The 26580-nt window shown below is 51.6% G+C and overlaps 1 protein-coding gene across 1 annotated transcript; it reads left to right on the top strand.

The window, feature by feature from the left end:
* Positions 1-17578: 17578 nt before the first annotated feature.
* Positions 17579-18514, top strand: LOC309603968 (olfactory receptor 14C36-like; the record flags this gene model as incomplete). Its single annotated transcript, XM_082338839.1, has 1 exon — positions 17579-18514. One exon carries the CDS (start codon positions 17579-17581, stop codon positions 18512-18514), a length of 936 nt encoding a protein of 311 aa, XP_082194965.1.
* Positions 18515-26580: the final 8066 nt, after the last annotated feature.

Below are 26580 nucleotides of genomic sequence, written 5' to 3'. Positions count from 1 at the left end.
TCAGCTGTCCATGAAGTCCAAGTTGCCTCCACTAAATCCCACTTCTGCTTTTGAGGGGAAAATCTTCAGTGAGATTAGTAGGAAAGGACAGAGAGAAAGGCAATGAAGGAGTTGGCTACAGAGACAGTCAGGAGACAGGAGCAGCAAGCTTTCAACTGCCTGAAGCTCCAAGCAGCACCTGGGTGCTCGGGAAGGGTCTGAGGGAATGGAGAGTAATGGGAGGAGGAAAACCGGATGGACACTCAAAAAGGCATCTGTGCAGACAGTCTGCTGGAGAAGATGACTTGAGAAATGGTCAGTTGAATCAGGACATGTGGGAATACCTAGAAGATTAGTGAGATTCAGTAGACTCCATACTGCACAGAGCAGTGGTCAAGCAAGTGCCGGGAAGATCAAGGTTTCTTCTCCCGAGAGCAGTACACATCCTGGAGAGTTTCATGATGGCAGCACAGGAAAACATTCTCTCTCTCTGAAAAGTATTCAAACATTTCAGCTGATGAAAATGTGCCCGTACTACATAAATGTTGAGAAAGTTGCCTCATCTTTGCAGGCCAAGCTCAGTTCCTGACCAGAAGCCTCCAGGGCCACTTCAGGAGGTCCTGGTGTGCCCGATACACTCACCTGGGACTGGGAGTGACCACAAGGGGCCATGGGAGACCTGGACCCTCCAATGGAAACTGCAGATGGAGGGTGACACCAGGCATCTGTGCTCCTGTAACTCAACCCACCCTGGTTTCCAAAATTGTTCTTAAAAAAAAAAAAAAAAAAAAGGCACTCCTATTTCTAAATTCCTCCATCTGAAGTGACTCTCTGCACCCTCCTCCTCTCTGATTCCATTACCTATGGAGCTTCCTCATGAGTTCCCTCTTCACCCAAGCTGGTCTTGTCAGCTATGTACTGTCCCTATTTACCTACTGCTGTAGGGCAGGACTGAGTCCTGCGCCATGTTCCCTGAACACCCCAGGGAAGCTACCCCAGGAAAATTTGTCCCAGACCAGTCCCACCCACCGGCCATTTCCATCTCTGGCCATACATCCCAGCTCTGAGGAAGGAGCTTTGCTGCATGGTCACTGACATCGTCCTCTGGGGCTCAGTGATACCCAGCTCCACTGCCATTATTCATCAAAAGGAAACGAGTTACCTCCTGACACTCATTACACACCAAGTCCCACAGCTCTTGCCACAGTTGGTCTCTCAGCCAAGCCCATTCTCAGACAGCTCCAGCTAGATCAGCTGCTCATGGCCTGGTTATGACAAATATTGAACATTTCCATTGAGTGAGATCCGAAGTCAGAGGACTGGTTTAACTTCTGTTTACAACCCAAAGCACCCCATGCTCTGCAGATATCTCATTGCCTTATCTCTGTCCAGAAACTTCCTCATTTCAGCATCTGACCATTGCCTATTATTCTCCTGCCAAGCAATATGGGTACAAGACTGGTTTCATATTCCTGAAAACCTCCCCATGGGGACTGGCAGGTCACTGTAAGGTTCTCAATGCCTTCCCTTCTGCAGGCTGAACGAGGCCCTTTCCTCCACTTTCTCCTCCCAGGCAAGTGCTCTAGGCCCTGAGCAGCTCGATGACTCTCCACTCAACTCCCTGCCAGTTACCAACACCTCCCTTGCTGTGCTGGTGATCTCTGGCCAAGAGCCCAGCAGCCCCACAGGCGCTCCCTCCCTCCTCCCCTTCCCCAGTGGAGGCCGAAAAATGGACACGGTTGTGTACAGGTGGTCTAAGGAGCGATGAGCAGGGGGAGACAATCACTGCCCTCACTCTTTTGGTGAGACTCCAGGATGCTGCTGGCTGCCTTGGCTACCAGGTCTCACTGCTGGGTCATGTTTTGCCTTCTGTCCCCCAGCACCACCAGGGCCTTTTCCACAGAGCTGCTCCCCAGCCAGGCTGTCCCCAGCCCCTGCAACTGCAGGCTGTTAGGCTCTCCCAGGCACAGGACCTGTTCTTTGTCCTTCTTCTGTCTCCTGAAGTTCCTGACAGGACAGTCCTTCTGCCTGTCAGGTTTGCCCTGAATGGCATCCCTAGGGCACAGGAATGGTCCTCCCAATTTAGTGCCATCGACAAACGTGGTGACAGTTGCCTCCTCTGGGTCATGGATACAGGTGTTAAACTGCACAGGGCTCAGGAGAGGCCCCTGTGCTGCCCCACAATGCCCCAGTATGGCCCACTGGCCTCCAGGTAGGGTATGACCCCTTCTCCACTGCTCTCTCAGCCTCATCCTCCAACTGGTGTTTCACCCATCTCTTTGTTGACCCATCCAGACTGTAATGGCCCAATGTGGGTACGAGGCTATCGAGGGAGACCATGCCAAAAGTCTTGCTGGAGTGGAGGTAAAGGACATCCACTGTTCTCCCCTCGTACATAAAAGCAGTTCCTTCATCAGGAAGGCCATCAGGTTGGTGAGGCATGATTTACCCTTGGCTAATCCATGCTGACTGCATTTGGACACCTTCTGCTCTTTGAGGTGCCCAGCAATGTCACCGAAGAGCACTCATGGGAAGGCTCGCTCCTCCCCCAAGTGAGCTTGTACAGCCTGGGCTTCCCGGGGTTGCACTTTTGGCCTCTTTCAACGATGGCTGCAACATTGGCTTGTCCTCACTCCCAAGAGACCTCTACCAATCCTGTGACCTTTCAAAAGGGATATTCCAAAGAAATATCAATCTTCCCCTGTAACTTCATTACCACTATTCTGTCTGTTATACTGTGTATTGAATTTAAATTTAAATTAAATTTAAATTTAATTTACTAAAATAATTTTATTTTTATCTGTCATATATTTTCACCTGTCTTGATAGAAGAACTTTTTCTAACGTCATCTTTTCAGATGCAGACTGCCTAGACAAAAGCCCTTTCCCTTATGCTTCAGTTTTCTCCTCGCCTTACTCTTTGTTCATTCAGATTCCTCTCACCCATCCAGTTGCAGCTTTGACATCAGGGACTTAAAAGTTTGCCTGTCTTGCAGCAGTCTAATTGTCTCCTTAGCCAACTCTTTAATTATGTTTGTATCTATCTTCTTTGTATCTCCCTACCTGAAATAGTTCTCCTAAGATTATCCCTTGTAGAAAGGCAACCTCATTAGAGGCAGCTTGCACTTAGCAGATGCTTGCAGAGTCTGTTTTCTTTATGGAACTTGACCATGCTTGACTTTTCCTTTGCTTGCAAATGGCAAAAACCCTTCTGTGCCTGTGTGCAGCCAGGTCTCTAAGGACAGCAGGGGGGAGATGGTGCAAAGGAGCTGTACCATCCAGCTGCAGAGTTGAGTGGAGAAGTCTGCTGTAAGGAAAAGTCGCAGGTGGGCAAGGAGAGAAATGGTGGGGTTGGGGAGGTGAGGTGGGAGGTTGTCAGAGCTCAAGGGACAGCTTCTCCTACCAGTCCAGACTTCCTGAGGAGACACTCAGCAGCAATATCTATTGGAGAATGCTGCCGTCACCTCTTCTCTAAACTGAAAAGTAATAAAATACACCCTTGGAAATAAGACCTTATGTTTATTAGAAGCTCTATGAAATCTTTCCCCATAACTATGCTAGGAAAGAGCTCCAATTATCTGTACAAGTCTTGAAGACTTGAAGAAAGTTAAAGGAAGACACATGGCTCATTATGTCGGTCTTTATTTTAATGAGCCCCATGGTATATTTGGTGCTGAGTCCTTGAACTTCAGGTACTGAGAAGAGATTGCACAAACCTCTCCAAGAGTCAACCTCAAAAGCAAAACCCAAAGTACCTTGAAGTATTAATGAGTCCCATTACTGACAAAGTCTCCCCAGGGACTCGTTAGAGCAGGTAATTGGAGGCCCTGATTGCAGGGAGGCAAAGGGAATGTGCAGGCAGCTCAGATGCTGAGAAAACTTCTTTTTTTTCTTTTTTATGAAGCAGCAAGGCCAAACCCTCACCCCCAGGCAATGGGAGGGCAGATCCTGTCCCTCATGTGTGGGTCAGGACTCTTCCTGGGGGCAGTGGGATATGAAGGTGAGCAATGCCAAGTGTAGGACAACTGTACACCTCCTGGTTTCCTAAGAAGAGGCAAGGAGCAAACCAAGTCCAGAGCCTCAAAATCAACTTCTGCCTAGTCCAGATATGGCCACACCAGTGCTGAGCCGAGGGGCATGATAACCCCCTTGTCTGGGTGTCCACAGTCCTCCTACTGCAGCCCTGTATGCAGTTGGCCTTACTCACTCTTTCTGGGTAGTGTTTGCTCTAGGAAATGGCATTTGAGATGATACTTCACAGGGTCTGCATGCCTTTCTTCATGGGGACATAACAAACCAGAACCTCCAGGTACAACGGAACACCCAAGTCAGGTGCCTGCTGCTGGCTATCAGGTTCTCAGGCAGAAGTGTTGTTATAGTCAACATCCGAGCCATGTGTCTGCTGATGGGCAATCACCCAAAGAGGCTGGAGACTAAAGTGACCTCATGCTCGCCTTCGTGGTCATGTGCCTCCTCATGGTCTATGAGCTGCTCAGACACGATTGATGTCATAATGCCATCCCAACACATCAGCTTTCTTGTGGCCTATCAACTGACCAGACAAAAGGAACCTCACCATCATCTTCCAAGCCACGAGCCTGCTGCTGGCCTTTCAGCTTCTCCCAGGAAAGCAAGGCTCCACCATGCGTAACGGTCACTTGGGAAGACAAACGCCATCGTTCCGCATGTCCCCGCCTTCCTTCTTCTTCCCCCAGCTTTTATTGCTGAGCGTGACATCATATGGTATGGGATACCCCTTTGGTCAGCTGGGGTCAGCTGTCCCAGCTCTGTCCCCTCCCAACTTCTTCTGCACCCCCAGCCTACTCGCTGGTGGGGTGGGGTGAGGAGCAGAAAAGGCCTTGGCTCTGCGCAAGGACTGCTCAGAAATAACGAAACCATCCCTGTGTTATCAACACTGTTTTCAGCACAAATCCAAATCACAGCCCCATACTAGCTACTGTGAAGAAAATTGACTCAATCCCAGCCAAAACCGGCACACCTTGCCCTCCATGGCTGCCCTCCCATCACCCAGCTGTCCCACCAGGGCTCTGCAGTCCCTACGGGCGAGCGTGTTTCTGCATGCCCAGCAGAAATGACATTGCTGGGGGGGGGGAGATGGCGGCAAAGTGGAAGTGCGTGGGAGGTTGGCTGGGAGGTTCCTTCTGTCACAGGGAGAGAGAGATGCCAGGAGAGGCATCGGAGCTGGGAGGCTGATTTTGAGGTCACTTCTTTTGCAGCCTGACTGAATTGCAGCGGGCAGGCAGGTACTGTGACATCATCAAGCATTTCACAAACCCCAGCGTGACACAGATGGCTGCTCAGGGAGGGCAGAGGTGGGTAACACCAACGTGGTTGGGCTGTTGCTGGAGGGTCACCTCATGACAGCAATGTGATTGGCCAGGAGCAGGCAGGCATCATGAGGTCATCAAAAGCACCCGATGGGAAGGCTGCAGGCAGATGACTGAGCTGCTGGTCAGGCCCTGCCCTGGGGTGATGCCACCTGTACCTGAAATGGGAACCTATGGGACACGGCATGAGAAACTGCGGGATGTGACAGAGACCCGTGTAAGAAGGGACTAGCAGTACAGGCAGCACAATGTGTCCCAGCTGGGGCTCACGAGTGGTTGAAGAGCAGAGACATGAGAAGAGGCCAAACTGCACGGGTCACTGGAGGGGAGCTTTGGGGAGCTTCTGGGCAGTCGAGTCTTGCAAGGCCAGCAGTGCCAGGGGAAGCCATCAGTGGTGCCATTGTGAAGGCTTGGATGACCTAGGCCATGGTATCGCAACTACCAAATGATGGTAGAAATGGAACAAACCTGAGACCATTGGGGAAAAAGGAATTGGTGACAGTTGTTACTTGGGGAGGGGACTGGGGCACAGAAAGGGAGGGATCCAGGAGGACCGGGAGGAAGAAGCCTGTGGATGGGGCAAGGAGAGGGATGCAAGGGGCCAGCTGCAGTTTGGAAGGGGCTGCTCAGGGCTGATCCATCCAGACCCTGTGCCTGATCTCCATGGTGTGTCCCGCCTTTGTATTAAACTGTGCTCCTGGCTATTTGCTGTGTGAACATACTCAATTGTGTGTGTGTGTGTGTGCGCGCGCGCGTGTGTGCACATGTGTGTGTGTATGTGTCTGTGTGTCAGAGAGAGAATGTACGTACGTGCTTTGCTGGCCAACTCCAAGTGGGGCTGGCTGGCGGAAGAGGAGACCAGGATGTGGAGACACCCAAGGCTGAAGTTGCCAAGTGGGTAATGGCTCCAAGACCGAGTAGGACACCTGGGCAGACCCACGACTCAGGCCCACACTGCAGGGACCGTGGGGGTGTGTGCCCGTGGGTAGGTGCTGCAGAGGACCACCAGACCACTCATGACCTTCACAGCAGAGCAGAGAAGGGACCAGGATGGGGACAGTTGTGTTGTCCATGGTTGTGTGTGTTCTGTTGCTGGTGTGGTGGCTGTAAAGGTGCTGTTCCCTGTTGGAGTTGGTCTGTGGATGGTTGGGTATGTTCATCTTTCCTTACTTGCAGATATTGGCATTTAGCACTTTCCATTTGAGTGACTCCACCTTGGGTGATCTCTCACTTAGTGGGGCTTCAGTCACTGCTTACCCCAGGCACACGCTGTATCTGTAGAACCCCAAGGCTCTCCACATTACCTCTCTGGAGAATTTCCTCTGCACTGTCATATCTGAGAAAGCCCTGGGTATGTACCTCACTGACCAGTCACCATCTCCATGGTCACCACATACCAGGGGGTGAGTCCAAATTCCAACCCTTGCTCTCTAACAGCTACTAATGGGACCACGAGCTTCTCTCTTCCAATTCCAAGGAGAAACAGGCCCTTTTGGGGTGAAATTCCTTGGGCTTGTTGCTGACATCAGAAGAAGAGTCCCTGCCTCAGTCAGTGCACTGGGGTGATCCCATTTTATTTCAGAAATGCTATGAAAGTGTCAGCTCTCTGAGTGAAAGAGAGTGGTTAGGCATTGGAACAGACTGCCCAGGGAAGTGGTGTAATCACAAAAAGTGTGGATGTGGTGCTTAGGGACATGGTTTAGAGGTGGACCAGGCAGTTATGTTAACAGGTTGGACTCAATGATCTCTGAGGTCCTTTCCAATCTAAACGATTCTATGGTTCTAAGTTTTTAGGAAGGTGAAACTAGTCTTGTAAAACTGTGTTGCTTGGCAGGAGAATAATAGGCAATGGTCAGATGTTGAAATGTGGAAGTTTCTGGCCAGAGATAAGGCAATGAGATATCTGCAGACCATGGGCTGCTTTAGGCTGTAAAGAAAGAGAATGTAAACAAATCCTCTGACTTGGGATCTCACTCAATGGAAATATCCAATATTCGTCATTTGTATTCAGACATTTATGTAGAACAACAGCAATTAATAACAATACGGATAATGATAAAAAAAATGATAAAACAGCAAACAAAGGACAGATCTGCAATCAGGCACCGTGGGAGTCATTCCTGAAGAGTGATGGAAAATTTACCACTATTGAGAACCATCCCAAAAATAACTTTCCTGATGGACTCCTTCAGCTCCTGGTTCCTCATGCTGTAGATGAGGAGGTTCACTGCTGCAGGCACCACTGAGTACAGCGCTGCCACCACCAGATCCAGCGATGGGGAGGAGATGGAGGGGGGCTTCAGGTGGGCAAACATGCCAGTGCTGAGAAAGAGGGAGACCACGGCCAGTGAGGGAGGCACATGGAAAAGGCTTTGTGGCGTCCCTGCTCAGAGGGAATCCTCAGCACGGCCCTGAAGATCTGCACATAGGACACCACAGTGAAAACAAAACACCACCAAAATACAAAAGCAGTAAACATGACAAGCCCGAATTCCCTGTAGTAAGAGTGTGAGCAGGCAAGCCTGAGGATCCGGGGGACTTCACAGAAGAACTGGTCCACAGCATTGCCCTTGCAGATGGGTATGGAAAATGTATTGGCAGTGTGCAGGAGAGCATTGAGAAACCCAGTGCCCCAGGCAGCTGCCTTTATTTTGGCACAAGCTGTGCTGCCCAGGAGGGTCCCATAGTGCAGGGGTTTGCAGACGGCAACGTAGCGATCATAGGACGAGTGTGAGAAGAAAAAATTCTGCTGACATCAAAAACAAAAAGAAAAAAAACTGGGCAGAACATCCCGAGTAGGAAATGGCCCTGGTGTCCCAGAGGGATTTGGCCATGGATTTGGGGAGAGTGGTGGAAATGCATCCCAGGTCAAGGAGGGAGAGGTTGAGGAGAAAGAAGTACATGGGGGTGGGGAGGCAGTGGTCACAGGCTACGGCAGTGATGATGAGGGCGTTGCCCAGGAGCGCAGCCAGGTAGATGCCCAGGAAGAGCCAGAAATGCAAGAGCTGCAGCTCCCACGTGTCTGCAAATGCCAGGAGGACCTAGGTGATGGAGCTGCCGTTGGACATTTTGTCCCTCTGGGCATGAGAACCTGTCCAAGGAGGAAAAGACACTGACAGTTTAGAGGAGACTTCTCTGAGGAAAAAACCATGCTATTACTCATAGAAAACTCCCTCCCTGAGCTGAATGAGGAATGAGTCAGCTCAGGCTCCACTACTGTCAACTGAATGGCATGGTTCATCACAGCTCAAAATGCAGCTTGGGCACCTAGTTTCCATGAAGATACCCCTGGGGCAGGACCCCCAGGGTCCGTGTCAGAACAAAAACTGACCCACATCCCCACCCCAACCCCAGAGAGCAAGAGTACCACGGACGGGTGGAGAAACAGGCAAGAACACTGCAATGCTCCAGAAAGAATGAAGCGAGGACAGAAAGGCGTGCGGACATGCTGTGAAGCTTCCTTACCCAGCTGTGCTCACTGCTGCTCAGCTGATGACACTGTAGGGCAAGTGCTTTTAGCATCTTTTTTGTGTACCACATTCCAAGAAGCCTTCAGCTGGAGGTCCAGCTGCTGAGGTGGTGACTCATGACCTGGACCCATGGCTTTGGGGGCAGAGGCTCTGATGGGTAGGAGAGGAGTCTGGGGGTTGCATTGGGAACTGTGTCTGCACTGCAGGGGCTGGCAGGGAGATGCCTGAATCCCCACTCCCACAGCATTGCTGGCAGCACCTCCCTCTCACTCCCTGCCCATGTCTCTGAGGCCTAGAGCTGTCCCTTCTGGCAGCAGTTTCTCTGTCCCCGCATCTCCTCCCTCTCCATGCTCACAGACCCCATCCAACCTGCTGTGTGCTCAGCTCTGCCCTGCAGGCACCTCCTGGCAGCAGGGCACTGCCCAGGGGCATCTCTGTGTGTGCAGGGGCTAAGGAGCAGCTCAGACAAGTCCTGATGAGAACTGGGGTCTCATTGCCTACTCCAGGGCAGAGAAATAAATTCCCATCTCGCACTGCCCACCCAGCCAACTAAGAATGGAAAAACTGAGAGCACAGAATCCTTCCCTATCAGGTAAATGCTGCTCCAACGTCCTTCAGAAGGACTCTCTGCAAATGTCCTCAGGGTGATCTGGAGCTGCAAGCAGCCCTCATGCACGCAGATCCCTCTCAACAGCAGAAGAACCCTGCCCTGCCCTGCCAGGGCTCACTCCTTCCACCCACAGCTTCTCCCCGCAGTGCCATGGGGAGCTCCCCGGGCAGGCTGAGTGCTGACCCTGGCAGGCGGCAGAGTCCTTGCCCCAGCACACAGCCCCCTGGGGTGCAGGGACTCTGCTCGGAAGGACAGCCCTGGGCACCCCTGGCTGCACACCCACCTTCACACCCCTACAGCCATCCCCTGGGAGAAGGCAGCCATCACAGCCAGTCCTCTGAGGGTGCAGTGGGAAATCCCTGCTCTGGAGCATGTCCTCCTCCTCTACACTAGAGAAACTCTGAGAGTCCTCCTGACACATTCCATAAGCTGTGGCATGTGCCAGCTTTAGGAGGTCTTTCCAGGAACTGCAGCTGCGCTGCCTTACACCCAGAGACTTCCTGTATTTAGGGCTGTGATGATTTCTCCCGTAGTGAGCTCTCAGCTCTCTTTCCCCTCCAGATTGCCGTGTCTCTCTTCCCCACTCCTCTCCCCTTGGTGCCTGCAGACAGTGCCCTCAGCCCTGCTGTGCTTTGCAGAGGAGCTGCTCCTGGGCAGAGCTGTCTCTCTGCAGTGCTGCCCACTTGCCATCAGCTCCCTCCATCCCAGGAGCCCAGCCCAGCTCAGCAGCAGAGGCCCAGCCCAAGGCACCACTTTCTCTGACCCCTCTGGGCTCCTTTGAGATGTCCCTGGGGCTCCAAGGGCTGACAGCTCCCACAAGGCAGCTTGGTCCTTCCAGGGGAATGTGTTTTGAAGTCAACTCAGGTAATCATGGACAATCCCTCATGAAACCGTGGAGAGAGACTGATTCCAGCAGCATGGTTTGTCCTAGCAGAGCGTGGTTGACTGTGAGAGGTGTAAATGTTCCCCTCTGGAAACCCACATTCCTGTACTATAGGAAAAAGACACACAGACAGGGAAAGGGAGGGGTTGGCTTCCTCTGTGTGTCGCGAATGAGCTGTTAGGTCGCTTAAATAATCACCACCACAGATATTTGTAAATAGTGATTTTAATAGAAATTTATAAAAGGGTGATTTAACAAGTTTGATGGCAGGGTTCACTCTATTACTTAGTAAATAAATGGAATATATGGAGAGAGAGAGAGAGAGAGAAGTGAATACAAGGGGGGGGTGGGTAAAGGAGGCCCTCCCGTTGAGCCACGAGGTTCAGAGTAGACCGCCGTGCTTTCTAAACTCCTTCTCAGAGAGGAGCCTAGGTGCGGCTGGATCCAGTCCTAGTCTCAGACTGGGTCAGCGGTTTATGTCTAAGGATTATAAGTATTTAGCAGCAACTTAGGTTTATTCACAATGAGGAGAGAATCACAAGAAGTTAGTAGTCACTAATCATTGGTTACTCTAGCATCTACGAAGTGATTAAATGAAGCTTACTACAGTATTTGTGTAATACACACACACACAATCACACAACAGGCCTAATAAAAGAATACCTCTTAAAATCCCTCGTGAGTTTGATATGCACAGATAAAGATACCCATCCAAAATTGCCCTCAAGTTCAGTGAAATACTCACTTCAGTGGTTGTCTCAACGGGTGAAGGGTTGAACCTCAAGGAGCGAAGGGCACTGGAGATCAGCCCAGGTCCTGTTGCCAGGCCTCCGTATGCAAACTTAAGAGTTCGCAGCTCTGAGAATTGTCCCACTCCCAGGGAGATTCTGGCACAGCCCACTGCGGTCCAGGAGAGCTCAAACGGTCTCCTGTGGCACCGCTGTTAGGGTTGTGAGAAGATTGACTTTAGGCATCAGAAAATTTCCATTCTGTCCACAGCTCCGGTTGGTAATTGCTGAGTTCTCAACAATCTCAGCAAGGCAGGTACGATCGTCCCGTACCGATCCGCCTGAGTTATGATCCACAGCGATACATTCCCGTGTTGTCAGGGGGTGACTGATTTGGCCAGGTGAGCTCAAGGCATTCCTGTTCCCCAGCCCAGCTATGCAAGAATGCCTGGTACAACCAAGGGGCGCTTAACCGCCAGGCTCCTTGCTCAAAGGCCAAGCATTGACAGGACTCCCTGTGATCGTAAGGTGGTCCAGAGGAGGGGGGGATGCACCGCCACACAATGGCGCTCAATCACCTAAGCTGTCCCTGTCCCAGACTTGCTTGCCTCCTCAATTTGGATCCATATCCCAGCACTGCACTGCACACCCTCCTTATTCTGCTGCCCTCAAATCAAACATTGAATGATTCTACATTGGTATGACTTCTCCTTGCTCTTTCAGGACTTCTTCTGGCCTGTCACACACTTCCTTCTATGCACACACCACTCTCTCACTCCAGTCCCATTGGTCTCACAAAGCCTTCCCACCTCCCCTGCAGTAATGGGACCTCACTCCAGGAGGTTCATGCATTCTCCAGGATCATGCTCATGCAAGGCCTCAGAGGAGTTTATCTGTTGCCCACATTTGTACTGCAGATGGTTGGTCTGCAATGGACCAGGAGCGAGACAGAACTGGTGTCAGGAATGTTGTGGGAAGGGAGACTCGGTGTCCTGGGTGGGGCTGGAGTGGAGTTAATTTTCTCCATAGCGGCCCCTACGGTGCTATGTTTTGGGCTTGTGATGAAACCAGTGTTGATAAAGCACTGATGTTTTAGCTCTTGCTGAACAGTAGCTGCACCGTGCCAAGGCTTTTGCTGTTTCTCCCACTGCCCCGCCAACAAGTAGGCTGGGGGTGGGCAAGAAGCTGGGAGGGGAAACCGCCAGGACAGCTGACCCCAGCTGACCAAAGGGATGTCCCACACCATATGACATCATGCTCAGCAATAGAAGCTGGGGGTAGAAGGAGGAAGACGTTTGGAGTTTTGGCATTTCTCTTCCCAGGTAATTGTTACTCATGATGGAGTCCTGCTTTCCTGGAAGTGACTAAACATCTGCCTGCCAATGGGAAGCAGTGAATGTATTCCTGGTTTTGCTTTGCTGGTGGGCACAACTTTTCCTTTACCTATTCAAGTCTCCCCATTGTGACCCATGAGTTCTTCCTCACTTTGCCATTCTGATTCTCTCCCAACCCCTCAGGAGAGGAGAGTGAGTGAGCGGTTGGCTGGGAGCTTAGCAGCCACATTATGGACTTATTTTTGTTTTCACTAAAAGCAGTAACAGGACCATGCTCTAAAATTTCTTCTCCTACTTCATGATGATAAATTTAATTTCTTTCAGTTTATTCTTGTCATTTCTTCTTACTTCACAAGATAGCTGTAACCTAAGAGTATTTAGATTCTGGCATGAAGTGTTTAGAACAGTGCTTTTGCTCTCATTGCTGAAGCTTTGTTATCATTTCATGGTAATACCTCTCAATGTTGCCCCTAATTCACTTCCGCTGTCTGTCTTTCATCCTTATATCAAGTGTGTCTGTGAGGAGTTTATGGTTTTACCAAAAAATGTCAAGGGAGAGATCCCGAACTGGTGAAAAGCACAAGGCGGGCCAAATTTTTCTGTGATGGACACTGACACAACACCATTATCTTCATTTTGCATCTCTGAAGACCTAACCCTTCCACAGAGTGCCTGCAAGGTCTGGAGTGCCTCCATCTGCCCTGTACGTCAGCAACGAAAGTGAAATTACTCCAGTAAGAGGTGTTGTTTTGATTCCCCTCACAGCCTAAACCACCACATGGGTCAGGAGATACTCCAGGACTTCTCAAGGACCATCATATTCCTCTGGACCAAAAAGTGGAATCTCAGGGGTCATGGCATACCAATACTTGTGTTCAGGGATCTGGTCAAATGACCCATCTCCATTTCTGTAATGGTGCTTGAGTTTGCTCAAGGAACCCTTGAGTCGATCCCCATCCACTGCTGGCTGTCATCCTGCACAGGAGGAGAACACAGGGGGCATCTGTTCAACACAGGGGGCATCCCCCAGACTCATCCTCTCTGCCTGTCTCTCCAGCAGAGCCTGTTTTCCTCCATTGCAGAACCCCACATGAGCAAGCTGTCCCACCACATCTCATTTCATCCCAAACCATCACAGTTGTGTGACAAACCACGGGGGTCCAGCTCCTCCTGCCTGCGATCCACCTCCTGGCTGTGCACAGTTTGGCCGCAGCAGCTCAGCTGTGGCACCAGGGTGGAGCACAGAATTCTCACAGGGAAACCTGAGCAGTGATCCTGACCAGAAGACCACGGTACAGCCAGCTGGGCTGTGCTGCACGTACAGCCTGGCCTTCACGCCTGTGCTGTGCTGCACAGATCCCTTGGCCGCAGGACAACCTCAGCAGCTCATTGTCCCAAGGGGCCTGCAGGCAGCTCCCACTCAGGACCAGCCCTTACGCCTCCTGCGTGGCCTTGCCTGTACCTAACAGTGCAGCAAGGAGTTCTCATGAGAACATCCTTGCTCTTTCACTGTAGAGATGAGGAAAAGAGGTGGTTTCTTGTAAACAAAGCTAAGAGCAGCTTGAATGACCAAACCAGAAGACAGTCTTCTATGGGCGGGGTCTGCATGGCATGCTGTGTGGGGGTCAGAGGCCTGTTCAATGCTGCACCACTTGGGGGTCCCACCATCTAAAGGCACCTAAGATGATCTGCATGATTCTCTCCTTACAGGGTTAGTGCTAATGAGCAGCATTTTAAAAGATCCCTCACAGCGTCCGAGTGCCTTTCTTACTGGAATTAGGATGAACCAGTGCCTCCTAGTGAAAAACACTCTCTCAGCACCCTTGGGTGCAGCCCCTCCAGTCCCATAGACTGGTAAGGGTGTAGTTTGCTCATGTAACCCCTGCCTTGGTCCTCATCCACTGCTGGTTGCTCTCCTCCAGAGTTCTGCCTCAGAGCACAAAGGTCTGGGAGACCTTGCTGGTGGCAGCTGAGGCAAAGAGTGCGTAGAGTATCTCAGCCTACCTACACCTACTCTTACTACCTTTAGCAGTGGTCCCACAGTATTTCTGATTCTTCTGTAGCTGTTCCTGAAGTAGAAACAGCTCATCTTGGTGCCCTTGCATGCCCTTTTCAGTTTCAGTTGAGTTTTGGTAGGACCCATTGCTGTGCTTGGGGGATACTTTCTTTGAAGACAAGATGTATCCAGGCACACGGTGAAAATGGTTCAACTGTTCCTTGGCTCTGTCATCAAGGGTGTGAGTAAAGACCCCAGTGTGATGTGCTTTGTGTTCAGGCAATGCCTGCAGCTCTTGGGAAGAGAAGGGACAGACCCTGCCTCTCTGATGGCATCTGATGACTGATGCCTCTGACTGATGGAATCAGTCAACAGCACACAGGCACCAAATCGCACTGCTTGCAATGCCATCTGGGGTGTCTGTCACACATCCATCCTTTTCTGTTGGTCATAGAATCATGATAGAATCACAGAATGGTTTGGGTTGGAAGGGACCTTAAAGATCATCCGGTTTCAAAACCTCTGCCATGGGCAGGGACACCTTCCACTAGACCAGGTTGCTGAAGGCCCCATCCAAGCTGTCCTTGAACACTTCCAGGGAGGGGGCATCCACAACGTCTCTGGGTGCAAACTTGCTGAGGGTGCACTCACTCCCACTGTCCCTGTCACCGACAAAGTTGTTAAACAGCACCAGTCCCAAGACTGACCCCTGAGGAACACCACTCGTCACTGGTCCTGTGCTGTTTCTGCAAGCCTTGCAATCTCATGGAGCTCTGTGGGCCTGCGTTTAAACATTAAATTGAGTAGACACCCGGATCTCTGTAAGGCAATGTGGGGATGAACACGAGGCAACTGCCAGTAGAGTCAGTGGAGACCTAGTGAATACGGCTGATGGAGAAGAGGGAGAGCCTGACCTGTCCCTGTGGCACATGGCTCCAGTGGTTCAGATGAATAACTCTCAAGGCTGCCCTGAACATAATGAGTGGGAGCAGGTTCACTTGACCTCATTTGGGCATCAGCTGTCATTTCAGTTGTCCAAAGAAAATTCCCAGCAGCCTCTAAGAGGATTCCCCCAGATGTTGGCCTGTCTCTACAAACGACTCCATTAGAGCTTGCAGTTGCCTGCACAGATCTTCGACCACCCCTGACACGTTAAATGTCACTAGGCTTTGTGTCTGAACAGCCCAGTCCTGCCCTCCATCCCCATTAACAGGCATGGGAAGTGAGACAAGGAGCTCCCATGCAGGTGCCTACTTTGTGCCCACCTGCACACCTGATGCAAGAGGAATCCCACCTCCTGTTGGTTTCTGTTGTGCATGGGAGGGAGCTAAGTCCCCTTCTAGCCCCAGGACTACAAACCCACAACTGAGATGTGTCTATTGACTCATCTGCATCCTTTCCCTCAGCAAGGGTAACGCAGATCCGTCCTTGTCACTGTCTGCTTGTCCTGTCTTGTGATGGGACAAGGTGAGCTGATTCTCATGCCCAAATCTTTTTCTGATAGGAGAAATGACAGTGCTGGGAATAATTGTGTCTCCCCAGCTGAGGGATGGAAAAGAAGTGTTTTCTTCAGCCTGTTTCACAGCAGGTTCCCCTGGAGGCCCAGGGACACCTGGAGGGAGCCCAGAGGGGCAGAGAAAGTGCTGCCTTGGGCTGAGCCTCTGCTGCTGAGCTGGGCTGGGCTCCCGGGACGGAGGGAGCTGATGGCAAGTGGGCAGCACTGCAGAGAGACAGCTCTGCCCAGGAGCAGCTCCTCTGCAAAGCGCAGCAGGGCTGAGGGCACCGCCTGCAAGTGCTGAGAGGAGAGGAGTGAGGCAGAGAGACTGTAAGGCAGTGTGGAGTGGGAGGATGCTGAGAGCTCAATGCATGGGAGAGATCTTCACATCCCTCTACGTGGTAAGTCCCTGGTTGCAGGACAATGTAGCTGGTGTTCCTGGAGGGATATCCAAAGGCTGCTACATCCCACAGCCTATGGGATTTTCAGGATGACTTTCACAGTTTCCCTAATGTAGAGGATGAGGACATGCTGCAGAGGAGGACTTCCCTGCTGCACCATCAGAAGGAAAAGGCAGTACAGCTGCCACCTTCTGGGGTTTTGAAGGTCGGTGTGCACCTGTGGGTGCTCAGGGCTGTTCTTCAGAGCAGGCTCACCATGCCCCAGGAGGCTTTAGGCTGGGGCAGGGACTCTGCTGTCTGACCGGGTCAGCATTCAGCCTGCCCAGGGAGCGCCCTTCAAAGCTGTGGGGAGAACCTGTGGGTGGAAGCAGGACAGGTTCCCTCTGCTGTCCAGAGGGTGCAGCATGGGTCAGGGCTGCTCAGACTTCTACATTTCCTGGAGGACATTTGCAGAGGGTCATTTTAAAGATGGATGTCAAGGAAGCGGATTGCCTGAAAGGGAAGAAATCCCTGCTTTGAGTTTTTCCACTCTTGATTGGCTGGGTAGGCAGTGCGAGATGGGAATTTATTTCTTTGCTCTGGAGAAGGCAATGAGACCCCAGTTCTCACTAGGACTTGTCTGAGCTGCTCCTTAGCCCCTGCACACACAGAGATGCCCCTGGGCAGTGCCCTGCTGCCAGGAGGTGCCCGTAGGGCAGAGCTGAGCACACAGCAGGTGGGATGGCCTCTGTGAGCATGGAGAGAGAGCAGACATGAGGACAGAGAAAAGGGTCCTGGCGAAGAAGAGCTCCAGGCAGCAGAGCCATGGGCAGCTGAGAGCAGGGTTGATGATGGGCAGAGCGGCTGTCCTCACTCTGCACTAAGGGACAGTCCCTGTGCCCAATCTCAGCACCCACAAGGTTTCCCTTGCAGTGCAGCAGAAATGCCAGGCATTGCTGCATTCAAACCACTCCTCAGCTGTGCTGGGGCAACTAGAGCAGAAGGCACAACCCAAACTCCCCACAGCTCTGCTCTGCAGTCAGGTGACTTGGGAGCCACAATGCTGAGAAGCTCTTTGATACCACAAGTAGATTTAATGTGAGATCACATCGAGTTCCTGTTTACCTACTGGTGTAGGGCAGGACTGAGTCCTGCAGAGCCCCCAGCAGAGCCTGCTGCTCCCTGGGGCACCTTCAGCCAGCACCAACCAGAGCTCACCAAAGGTCTTCTGGAGAAGTGAAAGGCAGTTGGAGGGGTTTCTATGAGAAATGGAAAAGATTTTTCTCAAAGCAGTCTGCCCTAACTTCTCCCTTCCTTTACCTCCTTGAACAGATCCCCAAGCGCAGAGGGATAAAATGTCCAACAGCAGCTCCATCACCGAGTTCCTCCTCCTGGCCTTTGCAGACACACGGGAGCTGCAGCTCTTGCACTTCTGGCTCTTCCTGGGCATCTACCTGGCTGCCCTCCTGGGCAACGGCCTCATCATCACCGCCATAGCCTGTGATCACTGCCTCCACACCCCCATGTACTTCTTCCTCCTCAACCTCTCCCTCCTTGACCTGGGATGCATTTCCACCACTCTCCCCAAATCCATGGCCAATTCCCTCTGGGACACCAGAGCCATTCCGTACTCCGGATGTGCTGCTCAGCTCTTTCTGTTTGTCTTTTTGATGTCAGCAGAATTGTATCTTCTCACCATCATGGCCTATGACCGCTACGTGGCCATCTGCAAACCCCTGCATTACGGGACCCTCCTGGGCAGCAGAGCTTGTGTCCACATGGCAGCAGCTGCCTGGGGCACTGGGTTTCTCCATGCTCTCCTACACACGGCCAATACATTTTCCATACCCCTCTGCCAAGGCAACATTGTGGATCAGTTCTTTTGTGAAATCCCCCACATCCTCAAGCTCTCCTGCTCACACTCCTACCGCAGGGAAGTTGGGCTTATTGTGATTGGTGTCTTTGTGGACTTTGGGTGTTTTGTTTTCATCGTGCTTTCCTATGTGCAGATCTTCAGGGCCGTGCTGAGGATGCCCTCTGAGCAGGGACGCCACAAAGCCTTTTCCACGTGCCTCCCTCACCTGACCGTGGTCTCCTTGTTTATCATCAGTGCCACATTTGCCTACCTGAAGCCCCCCTCCGTCTCCTCCCCATCCCTGGATCTGGTGGTGGCAGTTCTCTACTCGGTGGTGCCTCCAGCAGTGAACCCCCTCATCTACAGCATGAGGAACCAGGACCTCAAGGATGCGTTATGGAAACTGCTCCAATGGGTGCTGTTTCAAAGACAATAACCTGCCTCCCCTCCTCTCCACATTTCCCAGAGTTTATCTTAGGCCACGAGTCTGATTTTTTCTCTTGTTATAATTCTACTCTGAGATAATTTTCTGGGTTCAAACCCCTGCTGTGGAGGTTTGATCTTGTTGTGACTGACCCTTGCACAACACTGTGTCACATGTGGCCTGTCAGATAGCAGCTCTTCAATAAAAGGGGATCTCTTGGCTGCAGGGCCTGAAACCTGGGCTCTTCCTGTAAGGTTCCTTCCAGGAAAATGTCCAAAGAATTGCTCTTTGAAATTTTCTGTTCTCCTTGTGTTCTCAGTGGTTTGGGGGGTAAGCTCATGGTAAAGTTAGGTTCTATTGGATCAAACGTTCTCCTTTTAAAGCCTCTCTTCTTTGTGTCTAATGGCAGTGGAGATGGTCCATGACCTCCCCATTATCTCTTCAGGCTGCTTCATGCATGACAGGACTGATGGCTGGGGCTGTGGGTTGAATTCCCAGAGCTCTGCAGGACCCTGTGTTGGGCAGTGCCTCGGAGCCAGCTCATACTGGGCTGGTCAGCTGAGTTGGGTTGGGATGGATTGGAGAGAGGGCACGAGAGGTGGGGAGAGATGGGGAGGGGCTGAGCTGGGCTGGAAAGATCCCACGAGAGAAAAACACCAGTGCAGAGCTCAGCTGTGTGAGTGTGCAGGGTAGGGGCAGCCAGCACACCCAGTGCAGAGCCAGGTGTCATGGTGAGGGAAGCTAGGCATCAAAGGTGCAGAAGAGAGGGGCCTCATCTCTGCCATGTTTCCTGAACACTCCGGGGAAGCTGCCCCAGGAAAATTGTCCCAGATGAGTCCCAAACCTTGGCCATTTCCATCTCTGGCCATACAGCCCAGCCCTGAGGAGGGACCTTTGCTGCATGGTCCCCCCATCCTCCTCTGGGGCTTAGTGATACCCAGCTCCACTGCCATTATTAATAAAAAGGAAACAAGTTTCCTGCTGACACTCATTACACACCAAGTCACACAGCTCTTGCCACAGCTGGACTCTAAGCCAAGCCTCTTCTCAGAAACTCCAGCTCAGTCATGTTCTTGTCTCGAACAATTTTTAAAAACTCATTTGAGATTGTCAATTAAAAGAGATTCTGATAGAGAGAAAGCATAGCAAAAATATTCAAGACCATTTCCCCACCCCACTCCTCCTTCCCAGGCTCAAATTACTCCATTGCTCCCAGTTCTTCTACCCACCCCAACCCCAAGAGGAGCAGGGAGGATGGTGAATGGGGGTTACGGTCAGCACAGAACACCTCTGCCACTCCTTCCTCCTCACACTTCTCCCCTGCTCCAGCGTGGGCCCTCTCCACAGGATCCCACTATGTTTGCCATCAAGGCTATGTGTTGTTCATTTCTTTCCATCTTACTTTTCTCCTTCACACCCACAGAATGACAGAGATGTTGAGACTGGAAAGGACCTCTGGAATTCATCAAGTGCAACTCCCCAGCTGAGACACGGTCAGCTAGAGCAGGTTGCTGAGGACCTTGTCTAGGTGGGTCTGGAATACCTCCATGGATGGAGGCTCCTCAGCCTCTCTGGGCAACCTGTTCCAGTGTTTGACCACCCTCACAGTGAAAAAGTGTTTTCTTGGATTCAGATGGAATGTCATGTGTTTTTATCTGTGTCCATCACCCTTTGTCTTGACACTGGGAACTACTGAGAAGAGTTTGGCTCCCTTGTCTTCATTCCTTCCCTTCAGATATTTATGAACAGTCATAATACCCACCAAGCAATGTTTTCCTTTGGAAAATTAGTGAAAAAAATATGCTTTTTCTAATGTTTCTCTGGAGCGCTCCATACAGGAAAGACATGGACCTGTTGGAGGTGGTCTAGGGTGGGCCACAAAAATGATCAGAGGGATGGAACACCTCTGCTGTGAGGAAAGGCTGAGAGAGTTGGGGTTGTTCAGCCTGGGCAAGAGAGGCTCTGGGAAGGCCTTCTTGCTGCCTCTCAGTAATTAAAGGGGGCTTAGAAGCAAGATGGGGACAGACTTTTTAGTAGGGCCTGTAGTGATAGCACAAGGGGTAATGGTTTCAAACTAAAAGAGGGGAGATATTGAGACTAGATATAAGGAAGAACTTTTTTATGATGAGGGTGGTGAAACACTGGCACAGGTTGCCCAGAGAGGTGGTAGATGCCCCATCCCTGGAACCATTCAAGGTCAGGTTGGACAGGGCTCTGAGCAACCTGATCTAGTTGAAAATGGCCCTGCTCACTGCAGGAGACTTGGACTAGATGACCTTTTACGGTCCCTTCCAACCCAAACGACTCTATGCTTCTATGATTCTTTCTATGATTCTATGATAAGTAAGTACAGTGCTGGGATATCTTAGGCGATTGAGGAGCATTAGCTTTGAAAGCAGCTGGATGTGTTGCTTGGGGATTCACAGCTTTGACAAATCCCCAGAAAACCACAGCTTTGTGTTAGAAGCAAAAGGCAGGCAGCACAAAAAGACATTTGTAAAGCCTAGGTACACAGTGAGTTGGGGAAGCTGGGGGGGTGGCCAAAGTCTGCAGGAGAACAGCTGCAGGCATGGGACAGCATGGGAGAGCCCATGGCGGTGGAGATGACTGAGGGCCTTGGTGGGTCTGGGACTTGCCCAACACAACCAAGGCCTCTCTCCTCTCAGCTATCAATATTGTCACTGCCACCAAGAGCCACGAGGGGACACCATTTCCTTACAGCCCCATGGCCTTGGTGCCTCCTCATCCCCCCCTAGAGTCCAGGCAGTCCTAGGGTTGTCCTGCACTCATCATCGCACACCCCCACATCACACTGCTCCATCAAGAGTCCTGAGCAACGCATGAGGAAAAGGATCTCCCTTCCCAGGTGCCAGGGATCAGAGCTTGCCCATCCTTCTGGATGAAACCCATCAAGGGCTGACGTGGCAGCAGAGCCACCTGCACATTGCCTTGGTCACCTGGAACCAGTGCTGACCTCTTGCCAGTTTAAGGCAGCCCCCAGGGAGGGGTACCTCCACCCCTGCTTCCCTTCATGGCTTCATCTGTGATGGCCCTCAGGGCGCCCAATGACACCCTCAGAGTCCTGGAGATTTGAATCACATTTTAGAGGCTGCTTCAGCAGCTTGTTCAATCTCCTTTCGGTAGCTGCAGTTCAGGAACTTCGCACCAGAGGGCTCACGGAAATGCAGGTACCCTAACATGCCAGGGCGCTCTGCAGTTTTCTTTAATGCCTCCCTTCTTGTGTGGTTCATTAGGGAGAGTTCAGGAGGATAGTCTAAATGAGAAGATGTCAAAAAGAAATAATATTTTTAAAAGATTTGTGCATTTTCATTATTTTCCTGCTTACAGAATAAACAATATAGACAATCTCCAAGTCATATTGATCCCAAGGGTCTCAGGATGAAGTATGAACATGCGGGAAAAGCAAGACCCTTTCTGTCAGACACTCTAGAGACACTCTTCATCCCACCCACCCCACCCCAACCTGCCATTTCTCTCACCGATCACCTGAAACTCACATCACTCATGTTAAAATCAAAGCTTTTCCCACTCAGGCTGGAGCTGAATGTCTCAGCCTCCATTTCCTTCTGCTTTCCTTGGACAAGTGGCTGCACAGAGACAGCATTTCTCTTAGTGTAACAAGAAAAAAATCAAAAAAAGGAAGAGTCATTCAGTGAAGAAGAAAAAACATTCCTCAGCTGGCCATTAAGTCCAAGTTGCCTCCACTAAATCCCACTTCTACTTTTGAGGGGAAAATCTTCAGTGAGATTAGTAGGAAAGGACAGAGAGAAAGGCAATGAAGGAGTTGGCTACAGAGACAGTCAGGAGACAGGAGCAGCAAGCTTTCAACTGCCTGAAGCTCCAAGCAGCACCTGGGTACTTGGGAGGGGTCTGAGGGAATGGAGAGTAATGGGAGGAGGAAAACCAGATGGACACTCAAAAAGGCATCTGTGCAGACAGTCTGCTGGAGAAGATGACTTGAGAAATGGTCAGTTGAATCAGGACATGTGGGAATACCTAGAAGATTAGTGAGATTCAGTAGACTCCATACTGCACAGAGCAGTGGTCAAGCAAGTGCCGGGAAGATCAAGGTTTCTTCTCCCGAGAGCAGTACACATCCTGGAGAGTTTCATGATGGCAGCACAGGAAAACATTCTCTCTCTCTGAAAAGTATTCAAACATTTCAGCTGATGAAAATGTGCCCGTCCTATATAGATGTTGAGAAAAATTCTTTGCAAGCTGAGCTCAGTTCCTGACCAGAAGCCTCCAGGGCCACTTCAGGAGGTCCTGGTGTGCCCGATACACTCACCTGGGACTGGGAGTGACCACAAGGGACTGTGAGAGACCTGGACCCTCCAATGGAAACTGCAGATGGAGGGTGACACCAGGCATCTGTGTTCCTGCAACTCAACCCACCCTGGTTTCCAAAATTGTTCTTAAAAAGAATATCCAAACACTCCTATTTCTAAATTCCTCCATCTGAAGTGGCTCTCTGCACCCTCCTTCTCTCTACTCCCATTACCTGTGGAGCTTCCTCATGAGTTCCCTCTTCACCCAAGCTGGTCTTGTCAGCCATGTACTCACTGCTGCTCTTTGTGGGTGATTCTCTCATTAAAGACCAGCTGCACTGAGTTGTGCTGCCCTTCCCTGCTGCCCACAGGATCCCCACTAAAAGCCCCCTGAACAGGCCAAAGTCTTCCCCTCTGAGGTCTGACACCTGCACTCTGCTCCTCTCCCTCCTCAGGCTGCTCAAGAGCTGCACCCCCCTATTTCATGGTCACTACAGTCAAGGATGACCCTGGTTTTCACATCCCTGACCACTCTTCATGGTTTGCAAGGACCTGATCCAGGTGAGCATCACCTATGTTGGTCCAGCTGGTGGCTTTGCAAAGAAATTGCTCCAACACCCTCCAGAAACCTATTGGTCTGTTTTCACAGTGCTGTGTTCCCCCTCCAATGAATGTCAGGCTCATTAAGGTCCCCAGAAAGAGCCCCATGTCACTGATCTGGAGACCTCCTGGAGTTGCTTAAGTAAGAGCTTGTCCACCCCCTCCCCTTGATCACCAGTACTTTTTCTCCCATCACGATGTCGCCCTAACTGGCCTCTCCTCCCATCCTCACCCACAAGGGCTCACCCAACCTGTTGACTTTCCCAGCAAGGAGCTCCATACATCCAAGCAACTCCTTCACACAGAAAGTATTCCCCTTCTGATGCTCCCAGCCTGTGCCTCGTGAAGAACCTTTATCCATCCATTGCAGCACGCCAGCTGTGGGAGGTGTCCCACTGTGCCTCAGAAGTCACAGCTTGTGACAGACCTCGGGGCTCCAGCTCCTCCTGGCTGTTCCCAGTCAGAGGAGAGTGTTGCACATCTGGGCTGCGGCCCATGAGCCGTGGTTCCAGGCCAAGCTCAGCCTTGTCATGGTGAACAGGGACACCAAGCACCCAAGAGCCCATGTGCGCAAAAGCTTTGCTGCATGGCAGAGACATGCTGGAGTGGACGGCAGATGGCATTGTAAGAAAGACATGAGGGGCCCCAAAAGAGAGCAATGCCTGCTGTCCCCAAGGTCCGAGAGAAACAGGGCTGGGCTGAGCAGCCCTGGCAGGAGAGGCCATTGCTGTCTGTGGTGTCTCTGCAGCCCTGGAGGGCCTTTGGTGGAGAGAGGCACTGAAGGATGGGGCAGAGGAGAACTAGAAGAAGCTGAGAACATAGGCCCACAAGTGGAGAGCCCAGTGCAATGTGCTTCTTATGCATGCAGTGCCTTGCATCTGCTGGATAGAGATGGGACAGGGCTGGCCTCGCTGCAGGGGTGGCAATCAGTCGCTTGCACACAAGCACCGAAGGAATCTGAGATGGCGCCTGGGGTGTCTGTCACGCACCCGCTCGGAGGAGACATGGCTTTCCTGCAGGTCCTGTGCTGTCCCTGCCAGCCACACGCAGTTTTGGTGGAGAGCCTTGGCGTCTCACGTAGCCCTACAGGCCTGTGTTTGGCCATTCAGTGAGCAGCTGCCCTGAATTAGGTTAGGCTCCATGGGGCTGTGTGAGACAACTCTTGTTACAGGCAATGGACAGCTAGTCAATACAGCTAAAGGAGGGGAGAAAGAGAAAGACTTCCCTCTCCCTCTGGCACAGAACTCCATTTGGTCAGCTGGACACCTCTCTAGGCAGCCCTGAACAGCGTGAGTAGGGACAGGGGGTGATGTCCTAAATGTGGGCGTCTGCCGTCATTTCAGCTGGCATCCTCACCAGGCTGCAGGATGATGCCATCAGTGACCATGCGACCGCAGAAAAGGAGTGCAGGTGCCTATTTTTAGCAGACACCATGACTGAAGCAAGAGGAATCTCACCTCCTGTGGGTCTGTGGCAGGCACGTGCATGTTTGCCTACCTGAAGCCCCCTTCCATCTCCTCCCCATCCCTGGATGTGGTGGTGGCAGTGCTGTACTCGGTGGTGCCTCCAGCAGTGAGGCATCTACAGCATGAGGAACCAGCACCCCAAAGGTGCCATGTGGTAACTGATAACTGGATGTTTTTCTGGAGCAATAAACTGCCCATTGTCTTCTTCATAGCTGTTATACTATAATTCATTACAGGCCCAGCCTGTCTTCTGTATTTTTTGGTGGTGGTGTTGGTTTTTAACTTGGGATAAAGTTGTCGTCCCCTTTCTAATTCATTTTCTGCTTTTCTTTTGTGACTCAGTGGTAGTTTAAATGAGGAGCCATGCTCTCTGTGTGTTTAAACAAAACAAAGGGCCCTTCAGTGACTATTTTTTTACCTGAGATCCTTCCTGAAAGGCCTTTTTGGAGCTGCAGGGACGGTTCCTGTATGCATGGGTGGAGGGGAAAAGAGTCCCAGCATGGCAGCACTGCCAGGGAGCACCAGCACTTGGTCTTCAAGAGCTGTTCTCTTGCCACTTCCACACACTCTTCTGATTCCTTGTGTTGGTGTCAGCCCTGAGTGCCCTGGCAGCTTGGGCACAGTCGTGCTGCATGGTAGTCCTGTGACCACAGGAAGGGACAGGCAGTGGGCACTTCCATGACAGAGCTGACCTCCATAACAGCATTTCCATAAAGAAAGGTGATTTCCTCAGGCAGTGCCTGAAGGCTTAGGTCTTCTTCCAATTTTTTCTCAAGACCGTGCCCAGGAATATGGCCCGTACATGGAAACACCAATATACAGCTAAACAATGTGAGTGTGCAGGGTTGGGGCCCGCAGCAATGTCCTCACACAGCCGGGCCCCCTGAGAGAGACCTGAAGGACCAGCAGAGCAGGGTCTAGTCTGTGCCTGTGTTCGCTGCACACCCTGGGGAAGCTGCCCCAGGGCAATCATCCTGCACTAGCCCCTCACAACCACCATTCCCAGCACTGGCCTCTCACCCCAGCTGGCACAGGTTCTTTGTCCGTCTGTGGAAGGTCACTGAATGAGTAGGTCAGAAGTCCATGTTTGCATTGTAGAGACGAGATGTAAGCATGCACATCATGTACATGAGGTGAGATGAACCTGAGTGAGCGCAAATGCCATCAGCTATTCCTTGGCATTCCATGAAGGCCTGTGGGACAGACAGTGCCTCAAGGTCACTTCACGTTGGGAGTAACATCCCCTGGGAAACCACCTGAATGCAGCACTGGGATGTGCTTCCTTGAGCCAAGGTCCCCGTGTCCATTCCTCATGACGAGGGGCATCTCAGATGAATGCAGAGCAGGGCGATACACCACAGAGCTGAGGTGCCTCCCAGCCTCTGGCAGTGGCAGCAGGAGGCCAGAGAGTCCCTATGACTCCTGCAGTGCCCTGCCTCTGTGTGTAAGAGGGAAAGACTCTGTCTCTGAACACCCCTAGGTGCATAAGGAGTCCACGAGGCCAGCTCAGATGTGGACGCTCGACAGAACCCTGCCCTTTCTGTGTGTGACTCCAGGAACAAACCCCACTGGCCCAGTGAGATTCATCTCAGCTGCCTGGGACAGGCTCATTGCAAGGGCTCTGTCTGCCAAGTCACCCTTGCCCGTGATTCTGGATTGTGCTCTCAAAAGTGCGAGAGCCATCAGAGAGGTTCTGAGGTCCCTGGAAAAGGCAGAGGTCAAT

This window comes from Platalea leucorodia (assembly GCF_965183815.1).
Source record: "Platalea leucorodia genome assembly, contig: HAP1_HAP1_SCAFFOLD_279, whole genome shotgun sequence".
Taxonomy (NCBI): Eukaryota; Metazoa; Chordata; class Aves; order Pelecaniformes; family Threskiornithidae; genus Platalea; species Platalea leucorodia.
This window is presented reverse-complemented; position numbering and strand designations above follow the sequence as displayed.